The sequence below is a fragment of the Panulirus ornatus genome, chromosome 12, assembly GCF_036320965.1.
Source record: "Panulirus ornatus isolate Po-2019 chromosome 12, ASM3632096v1, whole genome shotgun sequence".
Taxonomy (NCBI): Eukaryota; Metazoa; Arthropoda; class Malacostraca; order Decapoda; family Palinuridae; genus Panulirus; species Panulirus ornatus.
This window is the reverse complement of record NC_092235.1, coordinates 70,598,346-70,621,385: the sequence shown is the minus strand read 5'-3', so window position 1 is coordinate 70,621,385 and position 23,040 is coordinate 70,598,346. Positions and strand designations below refer to the sequence as shown.

Genomic DNA, 23,040 nt, shown 5'->3' with positions numbered 1-23,040 from the left:
ATGTATAAAAGAAAGAGGCTGGAGGTCAAGAGAAAGGTGCAAGAGGTAAAAAAGATGGCAAATGAGAGTTGGGGTGAGAGAGTATCATTAAATTTTAGGGAGAATAAAAAGATGTTTTGGAAGGAGGTAAATAAAGTGCGTAAAACAAGGGAACAAATGGGAACTTCAGTGAAGGGGGCTAATGGGGAGGTAATAACAACTAGTGGTGATGTGAGAAGGAGATGGAGTGAATATTTTGAAGGTTTGTTGAATGTGTTTGATGATAGAGTAGCAGATATAGGGTGTTTTGGTCGAGGTGATGTGCAAAGTGAGAGGGTTAGGGAGAATGATTTGGTAAACAGAGAAAAGGTAGTAAAAGCTTTGCGGAATATGAAAGCTGGCAAGGCAGTGGGTTTGGATGGTACTGCAGAGGAATTTATCAAAAAAGGGGGTGACTGTGTTGTTGACTGGTTGGTAAGGTTATTTAATGTATGTATGACTCATGGTGAGGTGCCTGAGGACTGGTGGAATGCTTGCATAGTGCCACTGTACAAAGGCAAAGGGGATAAGAGACAGTGCTCAAATTACAGAGGTATAAGTTTCTTGAGTATTCCTGGGAAATTATATGGAGTGTTTTGATTGAGAGGGTGAAGGCATGTATAGAGCATCAGATTGGGGAAGAGCAGTGTGGTTTCAGAAGTGGTAGAGGATGTGTGGATCAGGTGTTTGCTTTGAAAAATGTATGTGAGAAATACTTTCAAAAGCAAATGCTCTGTGGAAGGTATTAAGAATATATGGTGTGGGAGGTAAGTTGATAGAAGCAGTGAAAAGTTTTTATAGAGGATGTAAGGCATGTGTACGCATAGGAAGAGAGGAAAGTGATTGGTTCTCAATGAATGCTGGTTTGCGGCAGGGGTGTGTGATGTCTCCATGGTTGTTTAATTTGCTCGTGGTTGGGGTTGTTAGGGAGGTGAATGCAAGAGTTTTGGAAAGAGGGGCAAGTATGCAGTGTATTGTGGATGAGAGAGCTTGGGAAGTGAGTCAGTTGTTGTTCGCTGATGATACAGCGCTGGTGGCTGATTTGGGTGAGAAACTGCAGAAGCTGGTGATTGTGTTTGGTAAAGTGTGTGAAAGAAGAAAGCTGAGAGTAAATGTGAATAAGAGCAAGGTTATTTGGTACAGTAGGGTTGAGGGACAAGTCAATTGGGAGGTAAGTTTTAATGGAGAAAAACTGGAGGAAGTGAAGTGTTTTAGATATCTGGGAGTGGAGCTGGCAGTGGATGGAACCATGGAAGCGGAAGTGGATCATAGGGTGGGGGAGGGGGCGAAAGTTCTAGGAGCACTGAAGAATGTGTGGAAGTCGAGAACGTTATCTTGGAAAGCAAAATTGGGTATGTTTGAAAGATTAGTGGTTCCAACAATGTTATGTGGTTGCGAGGTGTGGGCTATAAATAGAGTTGTGCAGAGGACGGTGGATGTGCTGGAAATGAGATGTTTGGGAACAATATGTGGTGTGAGGTGGTTTGATCGAGTAAGTAATGGAAGGGTAACAGAGATGTGTGGTAATAAAAAGAGTGTGGTTGAGAGAGCAGAAGAGGGTGTTTTGAAATGGTTTGGTGACATGGAGAGAATGAGTGAGGAAAGATTGACCAAGAGGATATATGTGTCAGAGGTGGAGGGAACGAGGAGAAGTGGGAGACCAAATTGGAGGTGGAAAGATGGAGTGAAAATGATTTTGAGTGATCAGGGCCTGAACATGCAGGAGGGTGAAAGGCATGCAAAGAACAGAGTAAATTGGAACGATGTGGTATACCGGGGTCAACGTGCTGTCAATGGATTGAACCAGGGTATGTGAAGCATCCGGGGTAAACCATGGAAAGTTTTGTGGGGCCTGGATGTGGAAAGGGAGCTGTGGTTTCGGTGCATTATTACATGACAGCTAGAGATGGAGTGTGAACAAATGTGGCCTTTGTTGGTTTTTTCCTAGTGCTACCTTGCACACATGAGGGGGGAGGGTGTTGTTATTTCATGTGTGGCAGGGTGGCGATGGGAATGAACAAAGGCAGACAGTATGAATTATGTACATGGGTATATATGTATATGTCTGTGTGTGTATATATATGTATACATTGAGATGTATAGGTATGTATATGTGTATGTATGTATATATGGGAGGGTATTGATTGAAAGGGTGAAGGCATGTACAGAGCATCAGATTGGGGAAGAGCAGTGTGGTTTCAGAAGTGGTAGAGGATGTGTGGATCAGGTGTTTGCTTTGAAGAATGTATGTGAGAAATACTTAGAAAAGCAAATGGATTTGTATGTAGCATTTATGGATCTGGAGAAGGCATATGATAGAGTTGATAGAGATGCTCTGTGGAAGGTATTAAGAATATATCGTGTGGGAGGCAAGTTGTTAGAAGCAGTGAAAAGTTTTTATCGAGGATGTAAGGCATGTGTACGTGTAGGAAGAGAGGAAAGTGGTTGGTTCTCAGTGAATGTAGGTTTGCGGCAGGGGTGTGTTATGTCTCCATGGTTGTTTAATTTGTTTATGGATGGGGTTATTAGGGAGGTGAATGCAAGAGTTTTGGAAAGAGGGGCAAGTATGAAGTCTGTTGGGGATGAGAGAGCTTGGGAAGTGAGTCAGTTGTTGTTCGCTGATGATACAGCGCTGGTGGCTGATTCATGTGAGAAACTGCAGAAGCTGGTGACTGAGTTTGGTAAAGTGTGTGAAAGAAGAAAGTTAAGAGTAAATGTGAATAAGAGCAAGGTTATTAGGTACAGTAGGGTTGAGGGTCAAGTCAATTGGGAGGTGAGTTTGAATGGAGAAAAACTGGAGGAAGTGAAGTGTTTTAGATATCTGGGAGTGGATCTGGCAGCGGATGGAACCATGGAAGCGGAAGTGGATCATAGGGTGGGGGAGGAGGCGAAAATTTTGGGAGCCTTGAAGAATGTGTGGAAGTCGAGAACATTATCTCGGAAAGCAAAAATGGGTATGTTTGAAGGAATAGTGGTTCCAACAATGTTGTATGGTTGCGAGGCGTGGACTATGGATAGAGTTGTGCGCAGGAGGATGGATGTGCTGGAAATGAGATGTTTGAGGACAATGTGTGGTGTGAGGTGGTTTGATCGAGCAAGTAACGTAAGGGTAAGAGAGATGTGTGGAAATAAAAAGAGCGTGGTTGAGAGAGCAGAAGAGGGTGTTTTGAAATGGTTTGGTCACATGGAGAGAATGAGTGAGGAAAGATTGACCAAGAGGATATATGTGTCGGAGGTGGAGGGAACGAGGAGAAGAGGGAGACCAAATTGGAGGTGGAAAGATGGAGTGAAAAAGATTTTGTGTGATCGGGGCCTGAACATGCAGGAGGGTGAAAGGAGGGCAAGGAATAGAGTGAATTGGAGCGATGTGGTATACCGGGGTTGACGTGCTGTCAGTGGATTGAATCGGGGCATGTGAAGCGTCTGGGGTAAACCATGGAAAGCTGTGTAGGTATGTATATTTGCGTGTGTGGACATATGTATATACATGTGTATGGGGGTGGGTTGGGCCATTTCTTTCGTCTGTTTCCTTGCGCTACCTCGCAAACGCGGGAGACAGCGACAAAGCAAAAAAAAAAAAAAAAAATATGTGCAGTGTGTGGACGTGTATGTATATACATGTGTATGTGGGTGGGTTGGGCCATTCTTTCGTCTGTTTCCTTGCGACAGCGACAAAGCAAAATAAATAAATAAATGAATAAATAAATAAATGAATAATAATAATAACAATAATAATATCAGAAGTAATAATAATAATAATTATATATCTATCTATCTTGTATTTTGTCGCTGTCTCCCGCATTAGCGAGGTAGCGCAAGAAAACAGACAAAAAAATGGCCCAACACACCCACACATACATGTATATACATACATGTCCACACACGCACATATACATACCCATACATTTCAACGTATACATATATATACATACACAGACATATACATATATACACATGTACATAATTCATACTTGCTGCTTTCATTCATTCCCATCACCACCCTGTCACACATGAAATGACACCCCCTACCCCTGCACGAGATAGCGCTAGGAAAAGACAACAAAGGCCACATTTGCTCACACTCAGTCTCTAGCTGTCATGTATAATGCACAGAAACCACAGCTCCCTTTCCACACCCTGGCCCCACAAAACTTTCCATGGTTTACCCTAGACCCTTCACATGCCCTGGTTGAATCCACAGACAGCACGTCGCCCCCGGTATACCATATCATTCCAATTCACTCTACTCCTCGCATGCCTTTCACCCTCCTGCATGTTCAGGCCCTAATTGCTCAAAATCTTTTTCACTCCATCCTTCCACCTCCAATTTGGTCTCCCACTTCTCCTTGTTCCCTCCACCTCTGACACACATATCTTCTTTGTCAATCTTTCCTCATTCTCTCCATGTGACCAAACCATTTCAATACACCCTCTTCTGCTTTCTGAACCACACTCTTTTCATTATCACACACTCTCTTTACCCTCTCATTAGTTACTCGATCATACCACCTCACACCACATATTGTCCTTAAACATCTCATTTTCAACACATCCATCCTCCTCCGCACAACCCGATCTATAGCCCATGCCTTGCAACCATATAACATTGTTGGAACCACTTATCCTTCAAACATATCCATTTTTTGCCTTCTGAGATAATGTTCTTGCCTTCCACACATTCTTCAACGCTCCCAGAACCTTCGCCCCCTCCCCCACCCTGTGACTCACTTCTGCTTCCATGGTTCCATCTGCTGCCAAATCCACACCCAAATATCTAAAACACTTCACTTCCCCCAGTTTTTCTCCATTCAAACTTACCTCCTAATTGACTTGTCCCTCAGCCCTACTGTACCTAATAACCTTGCTCTTATTCACATTTACTCTCAGCTTTTTTCTTTAACTTACTTTACCAAACTCAGTCACCTACTTCTGCAGTTTATCACCCGAATCAGCCACCAGTGCTGTATCATCAGTGAACAACAACTGATTCACTTCCCAAGCCCTCTCATCCACAACAGACTGCATACTTGCCCCTCTCTCCAAAACTCTTGCATTCACCTCCCTAACAACCCCATCTATAAACAGATCAAACAACCATGGAGACATCACGCACCCCTGCCGCAAACCAACATTCACTGGGAACCAATCACTTTCCTCTCTTCCTACTCGTACACATGCCTTATATCCTCAATAAAAACTTTTCACTGCTTCTAGAAACTTGCCTCCCTCACCATATACTCTTAACACCTTCCTCAGATTAACTCTATCATATGCCTTCTGCTGGTCCATAAATGCTACATACAAATCCATTTGTTTTTCTAAGTATTTCTCACATACATTCTTGAAAGCAATAATAACAACAAAAACGTGCTGTCTGTGGACTGAACTAGGGCATGTGAAACATCTGGCGTAAACCATGGAAAGGTCTGTGGGGCCTGGATGGGGAAAGGGAGCTGTGGTTTTGATGCATTACACATGATAGCAAGAGACTAAGTGTGAACAAATGTGGCCTTTTTTTTTGTCTGTTTTCCTGGTGCTACCTCGCTGAAGCAGGGGGTAGTGATGCTGTTTCCTGTGGGGCGGGTGTCACCAGGAATGGATGAGGGCAAGAAAGTATGAATATGTACACATGTATGTATGTATATGTCTGTGTATGTGTATGTATATGTGTATATGTTGATATGTATATTTGCGTGTATGGGCATTTACGTACACATAAGTGTATAGGAGTGGATGGGCCATTCTTCGTCTGTATCCTAGCACTACCTTGCTGATGCGGGAAACAGCAATCAAGGAAAATAAATAAATATAAATTAAATAGCAATAATAATAATAACATACAAATCACTCTCATACATCCAAACTCATTTACATTTTTCTAGTACTTATCCATTCTAATTAATATTACACAGTGACAGTCTGTCCTTCAAAAACAAACATCTTACTCCTATGTGCATATTCAATATCCTCTTCTTCCCTACCATAACATCCATATGACTTTCCAATCTATTCAATTCTTCCTCTGATTCAGTTACCTGAGCAGTATCATTTCCATACTACTGTGATTAAGTTTCATCATGTTCATCCATGTTTCATCAGTACAATACAATCATCCCATCTAACTCTTACCTCACATTTTGCCATTTTCAACAAAAGTATGTTTTCAGTAGGAAAATTAGATGCAAAATGAAAAGGGTTACTCCATATATATTCAGAAAGTAGAAATCAAAGGTAGGATGCCTGCAAAGATAAACATGAAAAACAAAAATAGGGAAATGACAAAAGCTGAGACATAGGAATACCATAATATCAGAAAGATAGGATGGAGCTTGGGAATTTGTAACAAACCACCACAAATGCTTCGTATTCTGATTGTATCCAGGAAAGGAACCCTCATATAATACCCTACCAAACACTACTACTCTGAAAACCGACACCAAAAATGTCACTTCTACTGGATAGCAATGTCTACTTCAAAAAAGAAAAAAAAATCAGAGCCCCCCAAAGAATTACATTCCACAATAACCTTTTGCCCATGGAGGTAATTCTACTTCACCAACTGGCTTTCCATTCTGCCTCACACCGAAGTTGATCCGTAGTGAATTAGTGAGGAAATCCGCAGAACCATCCAAATTGTAGAAGTTTGGTATAAGCTCTTTGAAGTCTGATGGGTTTGTAGTGACATTACACCAGGTTTCAGGGAGGCTAGAAAAGAAATTCATTAACAATGTACAAATGAACTCACGTACATCTAGACTTGGTAGAACATATAAAAACAAAAGTACTCTTTCTATCAATGTGAATTTTCTGAAAACTATTATCTTGGACAATTTTCTACAATCAAATACATCTATCTCTTCATATCATCGTATCTAAGCATCAATATGTTTACCTTTAGCCACTCCCAGTCTTTTTCTTTATCATCTTCCTCCATGTTCAAAGCACAGGGGTACATGCAGAATTTTTCTCAGATATTCATGCATCAAAGATCTCCAGCAACAATGCTTAAAACATCTGCTGAAGACTTCCACAAGCTAGTTTGGTGTACAATATAAGTGCAGAGACAATGCTTGCTTGCACTGTCAAATGATGAGGCACTCTACCTCAAGTATTCAGAAGAAGGAAGCAAGGTAGGGAAGTAGAAAGAGAAAAGCAAAAGCAAGAGGAAACAAAAGTGAAGGAAGGAATTACTAAGACAACATGACATCTGAAGATGTATGGTATTACACCATTGCTCCATTATTTGGTCATCTCCCCAAAGTGCTGTCCCATTAGCATGAGATATATATCTCTAGGAATATATGGGTTAGGACTTTCCAACCCTCAGGATTTTCAGTGAGAAAGCACTAGCCTTCACTGACCCTTTGCTAACCACTTACTTGTGACTGCAGCAGCTTGTTTATTTCAGGCCCATCCTCAGCCAATAAGCAACCATCAACAAGCTGATGTAACTGGCCTACTCACTTCCAGCCTTTTAGTGCTCAAAATCTGCAGATTGCCAGTGACAACCCTCAAGAGGTCACAGTAGGTACAGAGAAAGGTTTTTTGAGAAAGGACGAGGTAAGAAAACCAAGAAAAAATGCTGGTGGGGCAAAGCTTCATAAGAAATAATGTTTTACAACTTTCTAAATCCACATTTTTCTCCTCTACTGTCTGTCCCATGAGCATTAAAGCATTACCACACAAAGGATGAGGGTTTACAAAATAATGTTCTGATAAAACTATACCCTAAATGAGTTAGATGCACATTGGAATCCAACCCTCTTTTAGGAGGAATCCCCAGTATTACAGAAGGTAGGTCCACAACACCTAAGTACCGCCTGAAGAATTTGGAAGAAGTGCCAAAAACCCTTTCCTTGATTTTCTCTAAAGAAACGTTTTTAGTAATGCTAAGGAAAAAGATACATTTTCTATTCCTTCTAGGACTATTGACTCTTATGGTGATGACTCCACTTCACACACAATTCACCTTAATTTCCTTTCTCCTCCTCCTAATACTTATACTCTGTCTCATACTGCACATACTGACAGCCTTCTATGGAGTAGCAAATGCATGTGTGAGTTGACTGAGAGTGGGTGTGAGGCAGGACTGTGTGATGTCACTGTGACTTTTTAATATATATACAGATGGAATGATAAAAGACATAAAAGGCAAACATCCAAGACAGAAAGTGCACAGATGGAGTGTAGCAGTCAGGTATGGAGGCGAGTGACAAGCCTGTTTGTGGATGATACTGCGTTATTTGCTGAGAGTGAAGAGGAATTGTGGAAGGTTGTAAGTGTTTTATAATGAGTGGAAGTGTAGGCATTTGCAGGTAAATGTAAGTAAAAGTAAAGTAATGATGTTTGAAAGAAAACAAAACAGAGTGAAAGTATAGATCCTGCAAAACCTTACAGAATGAAAGAAGAAAGTGTCCTAAATGATGTTATACATATGGAGGAGAAAGACTGGAAGAGGTGATAAAATTTAAGTATTTAGGGGCTATCTTCGGGATGTTTAGTGAAATGGAAAGAGAGAAAAGGGAGAGAGGAGTACAAGGTAGAAGAATCACTGGGTCCCTTAACAGAATACTGAAGGATTGAGGTATAAGAATGAAAGGAAATAAAAGATTAAGGAACAGCATAGTCCTTCCAACCCTTTATGCAGCCGAGATATGGCCATGGAATGAGTCACAGAGGTCAAAAATCTAGGCTGGGGAAATGAGCTATCTGGGAGGAGCATGTAGTATGACTTGATGGAATGAAAAAAGAAATGAAGGGGTGTATCAGATATGAGGTATGGCAGAGAATGCAAAGGAAATGAATTGTGGAGTGACAGAGTGGGTGAAAAGTAATACCATGAAGTGGTCTGGGCATGTGGAAAGAATATAAGACGGGGAGTTTACATGGAAAGTGTATAGCAGTAAAATCAAAGGGGTTGGTGTGGGATGAAGACCACCTATGACAAGGAGAGTATAGTGGAATGACACTGGAGGGAGAGAAATGGTTGAAGAATGCATGGAATAGTGTATGCAAGGAAGGCATGCAAGATTAGGGATAAGTAGAGACTTTTGCTGTGGCCACCCCACTGATGGGAATTCCTGGAGGAATGGGTGTCAGAGATATAAATAGATATATAGATAGATAGACATATTTCCAATCTCAGTTCTGATTGTACAATATTTCAGACAGGAGAAGCAGCAACTTATCTAAATTTACCAATGTTAAAATGCAATTTCTCCCATTGTCTCTATTTAAGAGTCATTCATTTCCCTCTGTGGTCTTTAGGAACATTAGGTTGGAATCTCTGCAAGCACTGCGCTAGACTTGCCTTCTGCTGGTGGCCTGTTAAGGGTGAGGCAATAAAAGACAAGAAGCAGTACTGGAGTTCTTTAGTTATGGAGACTCTGTTGCTGTGGTCACGCCTATGAGGGAGTTCCAATTGGAACAGGCATCAGAGATTAATAACATACATAAGATGGGCATAACCAGATCCTCTACCCTGTCCTGAAAACCCCACATAATCAACATCACAAAGTCTGCTTCCTAAAATGTGAAGGTGTTATACAGATGCCGTAATAATATTTCTTGTAAGCATCTATTTCATATGTATGTGGGTTTTATTCACCCCAATACACAGTACTGCTCATATAAATAGGGTGATTCTTCTTTCTCTTTATCAACCAGAGAGGAATCAAAGGCCTTCTGTTTCATTAATAATCCTGGTCTCATCTCTTCAATCATACCTTTCTGTTCACCACCAATGTTGCTACTCAATCTCTGTTCTAAAAGTACTATCTTGGCCACTGTCCTCATGTTCTGTCAGCAAGTGTTCCTGCCCCCTAGGCTTGGACCTGGGGCACGCATCCAGATGCTGCTTCCCACAGTTTCTGTGTGGCAATCAGCCACTTCTGTATTGACCTTTATAATATCTCCTTACATCGAATAGCTAAGCAGCAGAAGTTTCTTCTTCCTCTTATACTCCCTTGTTCTCTAAGCTTTCTACCTTTTCAGAGAAAGGTCTGAAAACTTCAGATATCTCTCTGATCATCACTATGGTTTCCACATGGTGAGGTCCACCAGTGATATCTTTTCCAGTCTTACTAATATCTGATCATCTTCCCAGAAATATTTTGGGGAACCTATGGAGTTGCCCTTGATATATCCAAAGCTTTTGACGGTGTTGCACCAGAGTCTCGTTAATAAGCTTTCCTCTCTCATCTTCCCTTCATCACTTTAGTCTCCCACATCTAGCTTCTCCTCATGCCGATCTATCTCTGTGGTTGATGCATTAGCCTCTCCCCTTTTCTCCATCAACAATGGTGTTCCTGAAGGTTCTGTTCTATCTCCTACACTTTTCTCCTTTTATCAACAATTTTCTTTCTTCTTACATATAACCAAATGCATTCACTTGCTCATGACTCAACAATGCATTCCTCCACACTCTTCAAATCTGCTCCCTTTTCTCTCACTTGATTTGCATCTTATCTCGACACAACTTCCTCAATAAACTCAGATTAGGACTGGATATCTCACTGGGGGTAGACAGAATTTGGTTATGTTTAATGCCTCCAAGATCCATTCTGCCCATCTCTCTATTGAAAATTCCTAACAGCTTTCCACTCATCTTTGATGGATCTGTACCTCCACCTCTTGATTGAATGAACATGCTTGGTATTACTGTAAAACCTTCCCTATCTCGGAAACCTCACAATAAGGAAGTAACTAATGTTTACCTTTAAGAAACAGGGGGTCCTGTTTAGAGGTCAAAATTTCTTTCATCTGAATAGTTGCTCCATTTATACAAAGGACCGATCTATCCTTGTATCAAGTACTGCTCTTACATCCTTTTTTGACAAAGCTGAGTCAAAAGTGATCTGACTTATCATCTCACCCAAGCAAACTTCAAAACTTGACCTGCTTGCCCTATGCCACAATGGTGGTTTAGTTTCTCTTTTTCCCAGACATTACTCTGGTTTTTGCTCCTGAGAGCTTGCTGCTGGCATGCTCCCACCATTAGTGAGACCACAAAATACATAACAAGCTGCTGAATCAAATGATTCTGTGTGGTCACTGGCAACTCAAGGGTGGGCCACCTTAAAGCTTTGGAACTCTCTACCCTCTCATATCTTTCCCAATAACTATGACCGGACACTTTTTATTTCTTAAAGACAGGTTTTTCAGATTCTCATGGACTTTTAAAATACTTTTTTCACTCTCTTTCTTCTTTTCACTGACATCTTTATATTCCAATTAAGGGCTAGTCCTGATGTTGAGTTTTCTCCATGACTGAAGACTCCAACACACACACACACACACACACACACACACACACACACACACACACAAAATAATAACTGTAGGGCCCTGATAAATTTCTACGTTCTTTTTTCCCCACTTCATTCTTTTCAACTGATATGGCCTTTGACTATGACATGTTTTGCCTGTGCCATGTTGATCACTCTGAATAAAGAGTAAAGGCTAGTAGTTCCTCAGCAGCATCCTTTGGGTTGGAATGCCCTGACTCTTGTATTCCTTGGAAATATAATTTCATATTCACAAGACACTCCTGAGAGAAAAACAATAGTCAAAAATAAGATAGTTACCCAGGGTCCACTTATCAAAGTTGTTGGCTACTTTTTTATACCTCAGAAAGTTATGTTTACCTGACCATATATGCAACCTGCCGAGAGTTAGAATGTTTATAAACACATTCTTTTCTCTCTAATGACTTCATTTCACAAGAAAAATTTCCTTCCAAAGAATAAAAGGTAAAGTTACTCTACATTCAAAAATCTTAACAAGGTCCTGACAAGCACACGGATATTGCTATGATGTATTTTGATGCATTATGTGCACAATGTAAATCTTTTTGGTGAATATCAAATTAATGCTAATGCAGAGCTCTCTGCTAAGGAGATTCATTTAATATGAAAATTGGCAGAGTGTTCCATAAAATACTCGTGTCACTTGCAAGCGATACAAAAATTAAGAAACATTTTTTGAAAATTTTTTAAAACGCATTAAGTTCCATATCCACAACTGGAATATTCTTAGAGTTGTGAGCCAGGTTAAGTTCTTGGTTGAAGCTTACAAATGGAGAAACTGTTCAGAAGAAAAGAAATTTTGATATCTAAACAGGACTAACAGGACTCTTTGTTTCTTAAAGGCAAAATCTAATCTAGAATTATGGGTTCTATGCCATTCAATTCTTGAGATGCTGAAAAAACTGTATCTGACTTAAAATTTTCAAGTTATTACCACAGCTAAATTGCAGGTTGGAGTACCTCTTGACAAAAGAAAATGTGTGAGAGACGAACAGATGACAACAGACAAAGTGACCCTTAAGTGTCTGCCATGCTATGCAAGAGAAACAACAAAGGTTTCAGTAACAGACACTAGTTCTTATCTTGGATGTATAGAAGTAACAGAAAGATGAATGGGGGTCAGAAAAAGTGTGTGTGTTTTTTAAAGTAGGTGTATAATGTGATAAAAATATACAGAGAATGGTCTTATGGCTTTAAGTCAATTACATAAAGCTAGATAAGTAATCCTAACACAAAGAACATACGATCAGAGGAATCATAATCAAGACAAACCACCTACCAGACAACTTACTATCCCTCCTTTCAAGGAGAATACACTAGTATTATCATAAATAATGTGATAACATTATATAGCTATCAATAGTAAACTCACCTATTAAACATTCTATCAGGATGATCAAAGCGGCCATTCTGCAGACACAGCATGTACTGGGGATACTGTCGTACCAGGTAGAACAAAACAAATCCTGGTGTAGAGTAGTGGGAGCCATATAAGAACCTTGGCTCAGGCATATCTTTGCAACGGTCCTGTAACATCATCGGACATTAAGAATCATATTTATGAAAGGAATGGTTACAATATTTCAGGTTTACTCTCATCCATGCTTTACATCATGAACACATAAAATGATACATGATGACAGTGTTCAAATAAGCTATGACAGAAACCTATGGATTGGCAGAATGCATGTATAATGCTTGTATGTAAAGTAAAGGCTTGTATGTAGAGTAGTGGGAGCCATATAAGAACCTTGGCTCAGGCATATCTTTGCAACGGTCCTGTAACATCATCGGACATTAAGAATCATATTTATGAAAGGAATGGTTACAATATTTCAGGTTTACTCTCATCCATGCTTTACATCATGAACACATAAAATGATACATGATGACAGTGTTCAAATAAGCTATGACAGAAACCTATGGATTGGCAGAATGCATGTATAATGCTTGTATGTAAAGGCAAGGGGAACAAAAGAGAATGCTCTACAGAGGCATAAGTCTGTTTTGTGCACCAATCACAGTGTATGGGAAAGTGGTGACTGAGAGGATGGTGGTTTGCACAGCACATCTGATGTAGGAGGAGTAGTGTTGCTTCAAATGGGGTAGAAGATGTGTGGACTAGGTGATTGCTTTGAAGAACTGGGGTGAGAAATACTCCGAGAGGAAGATATATGGCATTTATGCATCTGGAGAGAGCATATGACAGGGTAGACAGAAAGTTATAAAATTCTGTGAAGATTTTACTACGAGTTAGGAATGCAAATGACTATAAAGGGAGGTGGGTCTATGGTTCTTGGTAATGGTGGGTCTGTATTAAGAATGCATGATGTCACCATGATCTGTTTATGGACAGGGAGATGAAGGGTGAATACAAGGATCCTAGAGTCAGGGGCAGTTTCATGGCATACCAGGGATAAGGGGCCTAGGAGGTGAATTAGTCACCATTTCCAGATGACAATTCTCGAGAGACTCGATGAAGAAACTCCAGATACTAGTGATAAAAGTTTGGGAATGCATGTGAAAGTTAAAAGTTGTGTAAATGTGAACATAAGTAACGTGATGAGATGCAGCAGGGAGATGAGAAAGATGGTTTGAGAGTACATCTGAATGGGGAGGACCTGGAGAAAGTGTAGAGTTTTAGATAGACAGTAAATCCTCAATTTAATGGACCCCAATATAATAGATTTCAGATTTAAGGGACCAGATTCAACTCTCATTTGCCCTCTTTATCAACTCCTTGCACCTTCCTCTTGATTTGCTGCTTTCTTTTATACATCTCCCAAGGACTCTCTTTTCCCTTTCACTAAAGACTTTACCTCTTCAACTACACTTCAACTTGGTTACATTCCAGTTAATGGACTTTTGGCATTAACTGAAACCCCTTTCCCCCTATATGTCCAATAAATCGAGGATTTCACTGTAATGGAATGGACTTAAAAGTGGATGGAAACATGAAGGCAGAAGTGAAGGCACAGTAGTTCTATCAGTGTTGCATGGGCCAAAATGCAAAAGGACATAGGAGAGAGGAATATGGGAATGAAATGCCTAAGGATACTACAGTGTCCTTTGGTTGGTCACATAAGGAATGATGAGTGTTAGATAGAGGTGTGAAAGTAAGCTGAGTATGACTGAGAAAACTGATGAGGGTGTGCTGAAATGTAATAGACATGTGAGGAGGATGAGGGAAGAGAGACTGACTAAGTAGATACATGGGCAAGAAAAGTTGGGAGGGTGAGGGCTATTCACTGGATGAAACAAACTGGAGAGCTGTGGTATTCAGGGACTGACATGTTATCACTGGACTGAATCAGGGTACATGAAGCAGTCAGGAGATACCAAGCACTGTATGTAGGGCTTAACTGTGGATGTCAATTTGGTACATTATCACTAATTCTAAGAAATTACATAAATTTCTTTAAAGAGGAGGTAAAATATCATGTGTAACCATCACTTCATATATCTCTATGCCAGAACATAAGCATTACCAGAGTAAAAGTTACATAAACATAATGCAAATGTCATACCTATCTATATGAACAGAGACCAAGAATGGGTACTGCAATAAAGACCCATCTCACTAATGAATGTAGCATGTAAGGTTTTGGAAAGGGCTATCAGAAAGCAAGTGGATGACCTTCTGCAGAGGGAAAACAACTAAAGTGCAATAAACCACTTAGATTTGTACAAGAGAGTGAGCTCTGTCTTAGACAAGAGGAAAGGATGGCTGAATCTTTGTATCTGGACTGCCAAAAAGCATTTGAAACTATACCACATGGGAGGCAGGCTGACTGAGATGCTGGAACATCTGGTTGGAATAAGGGGGAAAACTCCTTCAGGGGATACAAGATAATATAAGAGAAAGGGAAAAAACAAGTCAGATGAGCATTTTCTAAATGGGCCATGGTAACCACTGGAGTGTCACAAGGTTCTGTTCTGCGACCATTACTCTTCTGGATCAATGTAAATGACTTGCTTGAAGTCATGTACTCATATCTCAATATGTTTTCAGATAACACAAAGCTCATGAGGGAAGTGGAGAGGAGGAATGCATCAGCTTACAATGGGGATCTAAACAGATTCCAAAGTTGGTCCAATAAGTGGTTGATGAAATTCAACCTGAGCAAAATTTAAGCAATGAGGATAGAGTATGAAATAAGCTTCAGGATTCTGCCTGCAAAGGAATTGGGATTTAACATCATCCCTAACTTGTCACTAAAGTCCCATATTAGGAGACTAGTTAAGGATACAAACTATCTGCTGGCAACCATTCAAACTAGTTTCAAATGCAAGGATAAGAGAATATTCAGCAAGCAGTTCATATCCTACATCATGCCAAAACTTGAATACGTTCAATATGCTTCTCAAGTTTCATCACCACACCTAAAAGAGCACAAGGAATCAATAGAGGAGGTCCAGAGGAGGGCAATGAAGATGGTGGTAGAATTAGGACAGCTGAATTACAGGAAAAAGCTACATGCTTTAAATCTGCCCACCTTAAAAGAGGGGAGAGTTAGGGGTGACCTAAGCAAGGCCTTTAAATCTTTAAAAAAGATCAGTGATATGAAGAAAACAGTTCTCCCAGAAATGTTGGGATAGAGCAACCAGAGGATATAATATGAAATTAAGCAAGAAACATCATAAAAAAAAAATTGTAAAGAAGTTTTTAGTATGAGTATGATGGATGAATGGAACAGAATGAGTGAGGACATGAAAGTGTGATGATTGAATGGAACAGAATGACTGAGGACATAGTCAATGCAGTCAGCATACATATATGCTAAGAGATTGTATGGCAGAAGGTTATTTTCAACAGAAGGGGCCCCCACACAAGTGTAAAACTCCCTCCCCGTACAGTACAAATAAGTAATTACAATTAGGTAATAAATTACATGGCAGAAGTGCAACTATGTAAGTCAAACAAATATCAAAGCTCCCAGTAATGTACTATCACAACTTAATCAAGGGATGGGCAGTCTAAACTACTAAGTTTGCAGTTTCACTGATCATTGCAAACACAACTGCATAGTAACCAATTGTACAGCAAGCTATGGGCAGGCAGGTAATTAGCTATAGTGGAACAAAGGAAAGAACATAGTTGAAGGATGATGGAAAGGGAAGTAATATAGTGGAGACAGGTGGATAGAGGAAGATCACACAAGAAGCCCAGCAGTGGGTCCCTAGATTCTTTTCGTCACTATGACATATATAGAATGCAGGCTGAACATAAATTTGCAAGAGCTTGAGAGAGGTTCCAGCACTAGCCTCAAGTCTTTGCAGCTGCTTAATTGCTGGACAATGTTTCCTTCAATAAATGTGAGGTGTCTTCAGTTTCTAAGTTTCTAAGTTTGGTAAAGTGTGTGAAAGAAGAAAGTTAAGAGTAAATGTGAATAAGAGCAAGGTTATTAGGTACAGTAGGGTTGAGGGTCAAGTCAATTGGGAGGTGAGTTTGAATGGAGAAAAACTGGAGGAAGTGAAGTGTTTTAGATATCTGGGAGTGGATCTGGCAGCGGATGGAGCCATGGAAGCGGAAGTGGATCATAGGGTGGGGGAGGAGGCGAAAATTCTGGGAGCCTTGAAGAATGTGTGGAAGTCGAGAACATTATCTCGGAAAGCAAAAATGGGTATGTTTGAAGGAATAGTGGTTCCAACAATGTTGTATGGTTGCGAGGCGTGGGCTATGGATAGAGTTGTGCGCAGGAGGATGGATGTGCTGGAAATGAGATGTTTGAGGACAATGTGTGGTGTGAGGTGGTTTGATCGAGTAAGTAACGTAAGGGTAAGAGAGATGTGTGGAAATAAAAAGAGCATGGTTGAGAGAGCAGAAGAGGGTGTTTTGAAATGGTTTGGGCACATGGAGAGAATGAGTGAGGAAAGATTGACCAAGAGGATATATGTGTCGGAGGTGGAGGGAACGAGGAGATGAGGGAGACCAAATTGGAGGTGGAAAGATGGAGTGAAAAAGATTTTGTGTGATCGGGGCCTGAACATGCAGGAGGGTGAAAGGAGGGCAAGGAATAGAGTGAATTGGAGCGATGTGGTATACCGGGGTTGACGTGCTGTCAGTGGATTGAATCGGGGCATGTGAAGCGTCTGGGGTAAACCATGGAAAGCTGTGTAGGTATGTATATTTGCGTGTGTGGACGTATGTATATACATGTGTATGGGGGTGGGTTGGGCCATTTCTTTCGTCTGTTTCCTTGAGCTACCTCGCAAACGCGGGAGACAGCGACAAAGCAAAAAAAAAAAAAAAAAAAAAAAAAATGATTCATGGTGAGGTGCCTGAGGATTGGCGGAATGCTTGCATAGTGCCATTGTACAAAGGCAAAGGGGATAAGAGTGAGTGCTTAAATTACAGAGGTATAAGTTTGTTGAGTATTCCTGATAAATTATATGGGAGGGTATTGATTGAGAGGGTGAAGGCATGTACACAGCATCAGATTGGGGAAGAGCAGTGTGGTTTCAGAAGTGGTAGAGGATGTGTGGATCAGGTGTTTGCTTTGAAGAATGTATGTGAGAAATACTTAGAAAAACAAATGGATTTGTATGTAGCATTTATGGATCTGGAGAAGGCATATGATAGAGTTGACAGAGATGCTCTGTGGAAGGTTTTAAGAATATATGGTGTGGGAGGCAAGTTGTTAGAAGCAGTGAAAAGTTTTTATCGAGGATGTAAGGCATGTGTACATGTAGGAAGAGAGGAAAGTGATTGGTTCTCAGTGAATGTGGGTTTGCGCCAGGGTGTGTGATGTCTCCATTGTTGTTTAATTTGTTTATGGATGGGGTTGTTAGGGAGGTGAATGCAAGAGTTTTGGAAAGAGGGGCAAGTATGCAGTCTGTTGTGGATGAGAGAGCTTGGGAAGTGAGTCAGTTGTTTTTCGCTGATGATACAGCGCTGGTGGCTGATTCATGTAAGAAACAGCAGAAGCTGGTGACTGAGTTTGTTAAAGTGTGTGAAAGAAGAAAGTTAAAGAGTAAATGTGAATAAGAGCAAGGTTATTAGGTACAGTAGGGTTGAGGGTCAAGTCAATTGGGAGGTAAGTTTGAATGGAGAAAAACTAGAGGAAGTAAAGTGTTTTAGATATCTGGGAGTGGATCTGGCAGTGGATGGAACCGTGGAAGCGGAAGTGAATCATAGGGTGGGGGAGGGGGCGAAAATCCTGGGAGCCTTGAAGAATGTTTGGAAGTCGAGAACATTATCTCGGAAAGCAAAAATGGGTATGTTTGAAGGAATAGTGGTTCCAACAATGTTATATGGTTGCGAGGCATGGGCTATGGATAGAGTTGTGCACAGGAGGGTGGATGTGCTGGAAATGAGATGTTTGAGGACAATATGTGGTGTGAGGTGGTTTGATCGAGTAAGTAATGTAAGGGTAAGAGAGATGTGTGGAAATAAAAAAAGTGTGGTTGAGAGAGCAGAAGAGGGTGTTTTGAAATGGTTTGGTCACATGGAAAGAATGAGTGAGGAAAGATTGACCAAGAGGATATATGTATCAGAGGTGGAGGGAACGAGGAGAAGTGGGAGACCAAATTGGAGGTGGAAAGATGGAGTGAAAAAGATTTTGAGTGATCGGGGCCTGAACATGCAGGAGGGTGAAAGGTGTGCAAGAAATAGAGTGAATTGGAACGATGTGGTATACCGGGGTCGACGTGCTGTCAATGGATTGAACCAGGGCATGTGAAGCATCTGGGGTAAACCATGGAAAGTTGTGTGGGGCCTGGATGTGGAAAGGGGGCTGTGGTTTCGGTGCATTATTACATGAGTGTGAATGAATGTGGCCTTTGGTGTCTTTTCCTAGCGCTACCTCGCACACATGACGGATGAGGGGGTTGTTATTCCATGTGTGGCGATGGGAACAAATAAAGGCAGACAGTATGAACTATGTACATGTGTATTTATGTATATGTCTGTGTGTGTATATATGTGTGTACATTGAGATGTATAGGTATGTATATTTGCGTGTGTGGACGTGTATGTATATACATGTATATGTGGGTGGGTTGGGCCATACTTTTGTCTGTTTCCTTGCGCTACCTCGCTAACGCGGGAGACAGTGACAAAGCAAAATAAATAATAAATATAATTTCTGCATCAGTGATATATTATAAATGTCAACGTGTACTATCATGTACAAGAAAAAAATAAGTGTTAGTGAGGATTATGATGAATCTTCTCTTCATTATATGATAGAATATCATAATGATTAACACAGGTTGTAATCACTGTGCCAGCTGTTCTAGACTGTATTAGTGTGGGTTAGGTTTATTTCGTGTGGTTACACAAGAATCTATGATAGTACAGTTGAGAAGTGGGTAATACTACTGTATACCAGAAAGTACCTTTGGGATGATCTTTGTTTCAGCTACAGAGATGTGAGTGGAGACATGGTGATCTCCAAGAGCAAAGGTGTACATGGAGACTTGGTGTTCTACAGTCTACAGATAAATGGGTTTGGTGACTGGTGTTCTCAAGAGATCTGCTCTCAGTAAGAAGACAACTCCAGAGGACAGCTGGCATGGAGTTTGCACTAATGCTGAAGCAGGAGTTGTGGGAATGAGTGAAAGAGTGTAAGGGAGTGATCTCCAGGCTGATGTGGGTAAAAATGAAAGCAAATCATGAGAGGGGTGATTTTCAGTACTTACCCACTTAGGCACGAGAAGAATGATGAAGAGGGGTGTGCATTTTGGGAACAGCTGCGTGAGTGTGTCTTAAGTCTTTATACAAGAGACTGAATATTAGCAGTGATCTTTTTAAATGCAGAAGTGACTAACACGACAGATGTGGGTATAATTGGGGGTATAGGGTAATCAGTGATGTGAATCGAAATGGTGAACATCTTATGGATTTGTGTCCTGACAAAGGACTGGTGATTGAGAATACCTGGTTTAAAAAAAGGGACATATGCAAGTGTATGTAGGTGTGTAGGAAAGATGGTCAGCAGGGATTAATGGATAACTTGCTTATTGATAGGCATGCAAAAGAGAGACTACTGAATCTAATAACATTTACATATGTCTGAAATAGAGTGTAAGAACTTAAAATTACCTTTAATCTTTTCAGCCTTTCTTCATTGAGAGCTCCAATGGGTTTAGAAAGGTCACGGTATATACCATGATCTGTCAAGTCTAGTGTTTCACTCACATAGTCGGCCAACACCCAAGGAAACACTGGATACTGCGTCAAGTCATTTTCACTTCGATCTGCCTGACTATATAAAGAAACCATTCTAATACTGGACAATCTGAGGTGTACTGCACTTATATCCAAGGTCTATGCAAAATCTGCATGCTACATAAAATTTTAGAAAGTACAGTACTCTTCTACATGAAGCACTAACTTGCTTGCAAGTCTAACCTGTTAAGATAGCAGAGGTAGTCATAGTTTGATATAGCCCCAGCTTGCCATTGATAACTCATGTTGTCTTGGCGCATATCATCCATATTCACTTTTTCCAACTGTATAAGCAGGTCATACAGCTTCTCTCTCTCTCCAGATTCCTGTAAGTAATAACACTACTTTCAAAAGAAAGCAAATAATTACATTATCCAAAGCATCTTCATGAAAAAATGTCATTAAAGTCAGGTCTGAATAAAGAAACACTACATAAATGAAAGCAGAGGTATGAAAAGGCATTGACACAAGAGATAAAGAAAAAAGTTTTCTGAAGTAAAGATAACATATTTCATTAAGCATGGTATAACATAATTTTATGAAAATGGAAACAAGATCAGCAATTCTAACATATGGGCAAAAGATGATTTCAGGCATCACTTTAAAACTCATTGGTCAAAAAAAAATAATATTTTTCCAAGCAGCTACTGTCAACAATATTCTACCTAGAAATATACATTTTCCAGCACTGTGAGCTACAAAAATTTCATTTTATAATTTTTTTGCTAGCATATCCATAACCTCCCATTAAAGACAGTTAAGTATAGCAAAGAAAAAATAAAAGCCTAAAGATTCAAGTCAGATCTAGTACCACACAAATCATGAAGTTTGAAACCCAAGAACAACTTCAACAGAGTTCCCAAAGAGCTTAGTGAGTCAGCTTTATCCACCAGCCAGAACTACAAATAAAAAAATGTGGTTATATTGTATATATGTCCAGGCAGTGTCGGTGCAAGGCAATTGACAAGTAGGTGCTTGGCATCTTCAGTGTGGAAGTTGTGCCCTAGTTGTGAGGATTCCTGTTTATGATGAATGGATTCCTGTACTGCTAATAAGATGGGTAACACTCAAAGTGCAGATGGGCAAGTGTGAACTGTGTTTGTCTTCAGAGTGCAATTTCTAAAAGGTCCAAAAGTTTAAGACTGAGTTAGGGAGATGATTATTTAGTTAGGCATTAATACATTAGTGTGAATGAATGACTTGCCTCAGCATGCATGTATGATTGGCTGGCAGCAAAAGTGAAATTTAATGCATGAATTCCCAAGTAATGCTGCAATGTGAAAGTAAAAGCCTCGAACATTATCGCATATTTTAGGCTGTATGCCTATAATCTTCTAAGAAGCATTATGAAAACTACTTGTCCAGCAAACAAGAAAAGAATCTTGGGTCACTATGAAGCAAGTATTCTTGATATCTAAGAGTTAAGGACACCAATGTTCTAGCCATAAAGGGGTGAATATCAAAGATCACTGTATATGATCTATCAAATGTATAAATCACAATCATTACCTAGCATTCAAAAGTCAACAAACAGACATCAAAATCATATAAAAAATGCAGAAAAAATCATTGCACCTCTGAGAGCAAGTGGTGCTACGAGTAAGTGGTAGGAAATGGTGTGTAATGTTACTACACTTGTTATATATATAGATGATACTGTATTCTTAGCTACAACAGAAGAGATAAATGGAATGACAGGTCACTTGGAGGTTATATGGAAGAAGATGGCAAAAGTAGATTCATGTGAGAGTACAATATCTTAAAACAAAATGTGCTATCTAAGTGTGATATTAATCTGAATAAAGAATCATTGGATGATAAGAAAAAGTAAGATATTTTTAGTAAGAATGGTTGGGTAAAGTTGAAGAACAGAGCAAGGCCTCACATGGAAGCAAACCAAAGGTGCACTAAAAGTTCTGTGAAATGGAAAGAATTTGTGTTATGTGCAAGATCTTGCTCAGGTAAATGGGAAGAATATGTGTTATGTGCATGATTTAGCTCATGTGAAAGTATACTTGTACTAAGTCTGATCTATGGATGTGTGAATCCCTAATTTGGACAGGTCTATCTATCTATATCTCTGATGCCTGTTCCCTCCAAGAACACCTAACAAAGGAGTGGGCACAGCAAAAGAGTCTCAGTTTATCACTGTCCCTACATGCCTCCCTCACATACACCATTACATGCATTGTTCCAACATTTCTCTCCCTCCAGTACTCTTTCACTCTTACAAAAAGAGTTTGATATCCTACACTGAAAAACAGGAGATCAGAAGATGAAGTTTTAATGAAGATGTGAGAAGGATATATGGCATACATAGATCAAAAAGATGACAAACAATGGAAGTCTATTTAAGAGTGTACAGTCAACAGAATATGTGATTAAGACATATAGTGGCATCGATGAAGGAACAAAGAAACATGACAGGCCATGGAGAAGATGGACAGATGAAGCGAGGGAATAAGCTACAATATATCACTGATAATCTGTGATGAATTACTAGTCACAGTAAGGGAGAAAGAATTCTACCTTTGTATTCCCTGC

General features: G+C 40.1%; 1 protein-coding gene across 3 annotated transcripts in view; it reads right to left on the bottom strand.

Annotated features, from left to right (window-relative positions):
* Positions 1-23,040, bottom strand: part of LOC139752232 (protein FAN-like) — a 162,566-nt gene that overhangs the window by 72,706 nt on the left and 66,820 nt on the right. For all 3 annotated transcript variants that reach the window (XM_071668259.1, XM_071668260.1, XM_071668261.1), the window contains exons 9-12: positions 20,680-20,822; positions 20,371-20,533; positions 12,697-12,851; positions 6,545-6,723 (exon numbers count right to left, since the gene is read on the bottom strand). In XM_071668259.1, the coding sequence (XP_071524360.1) occupies positions 6,545-6,723; positions 12,697-12,851; positions 20,371-20,533; positions 20,680-20,822 (640 nt within the window). The remainder of the gene's footprint in view (positions 1-6,544; positions 6,724-12,696; positions 12,852-20,370; positions 20,534-20,679; positions 20,823-23,040) is intronic.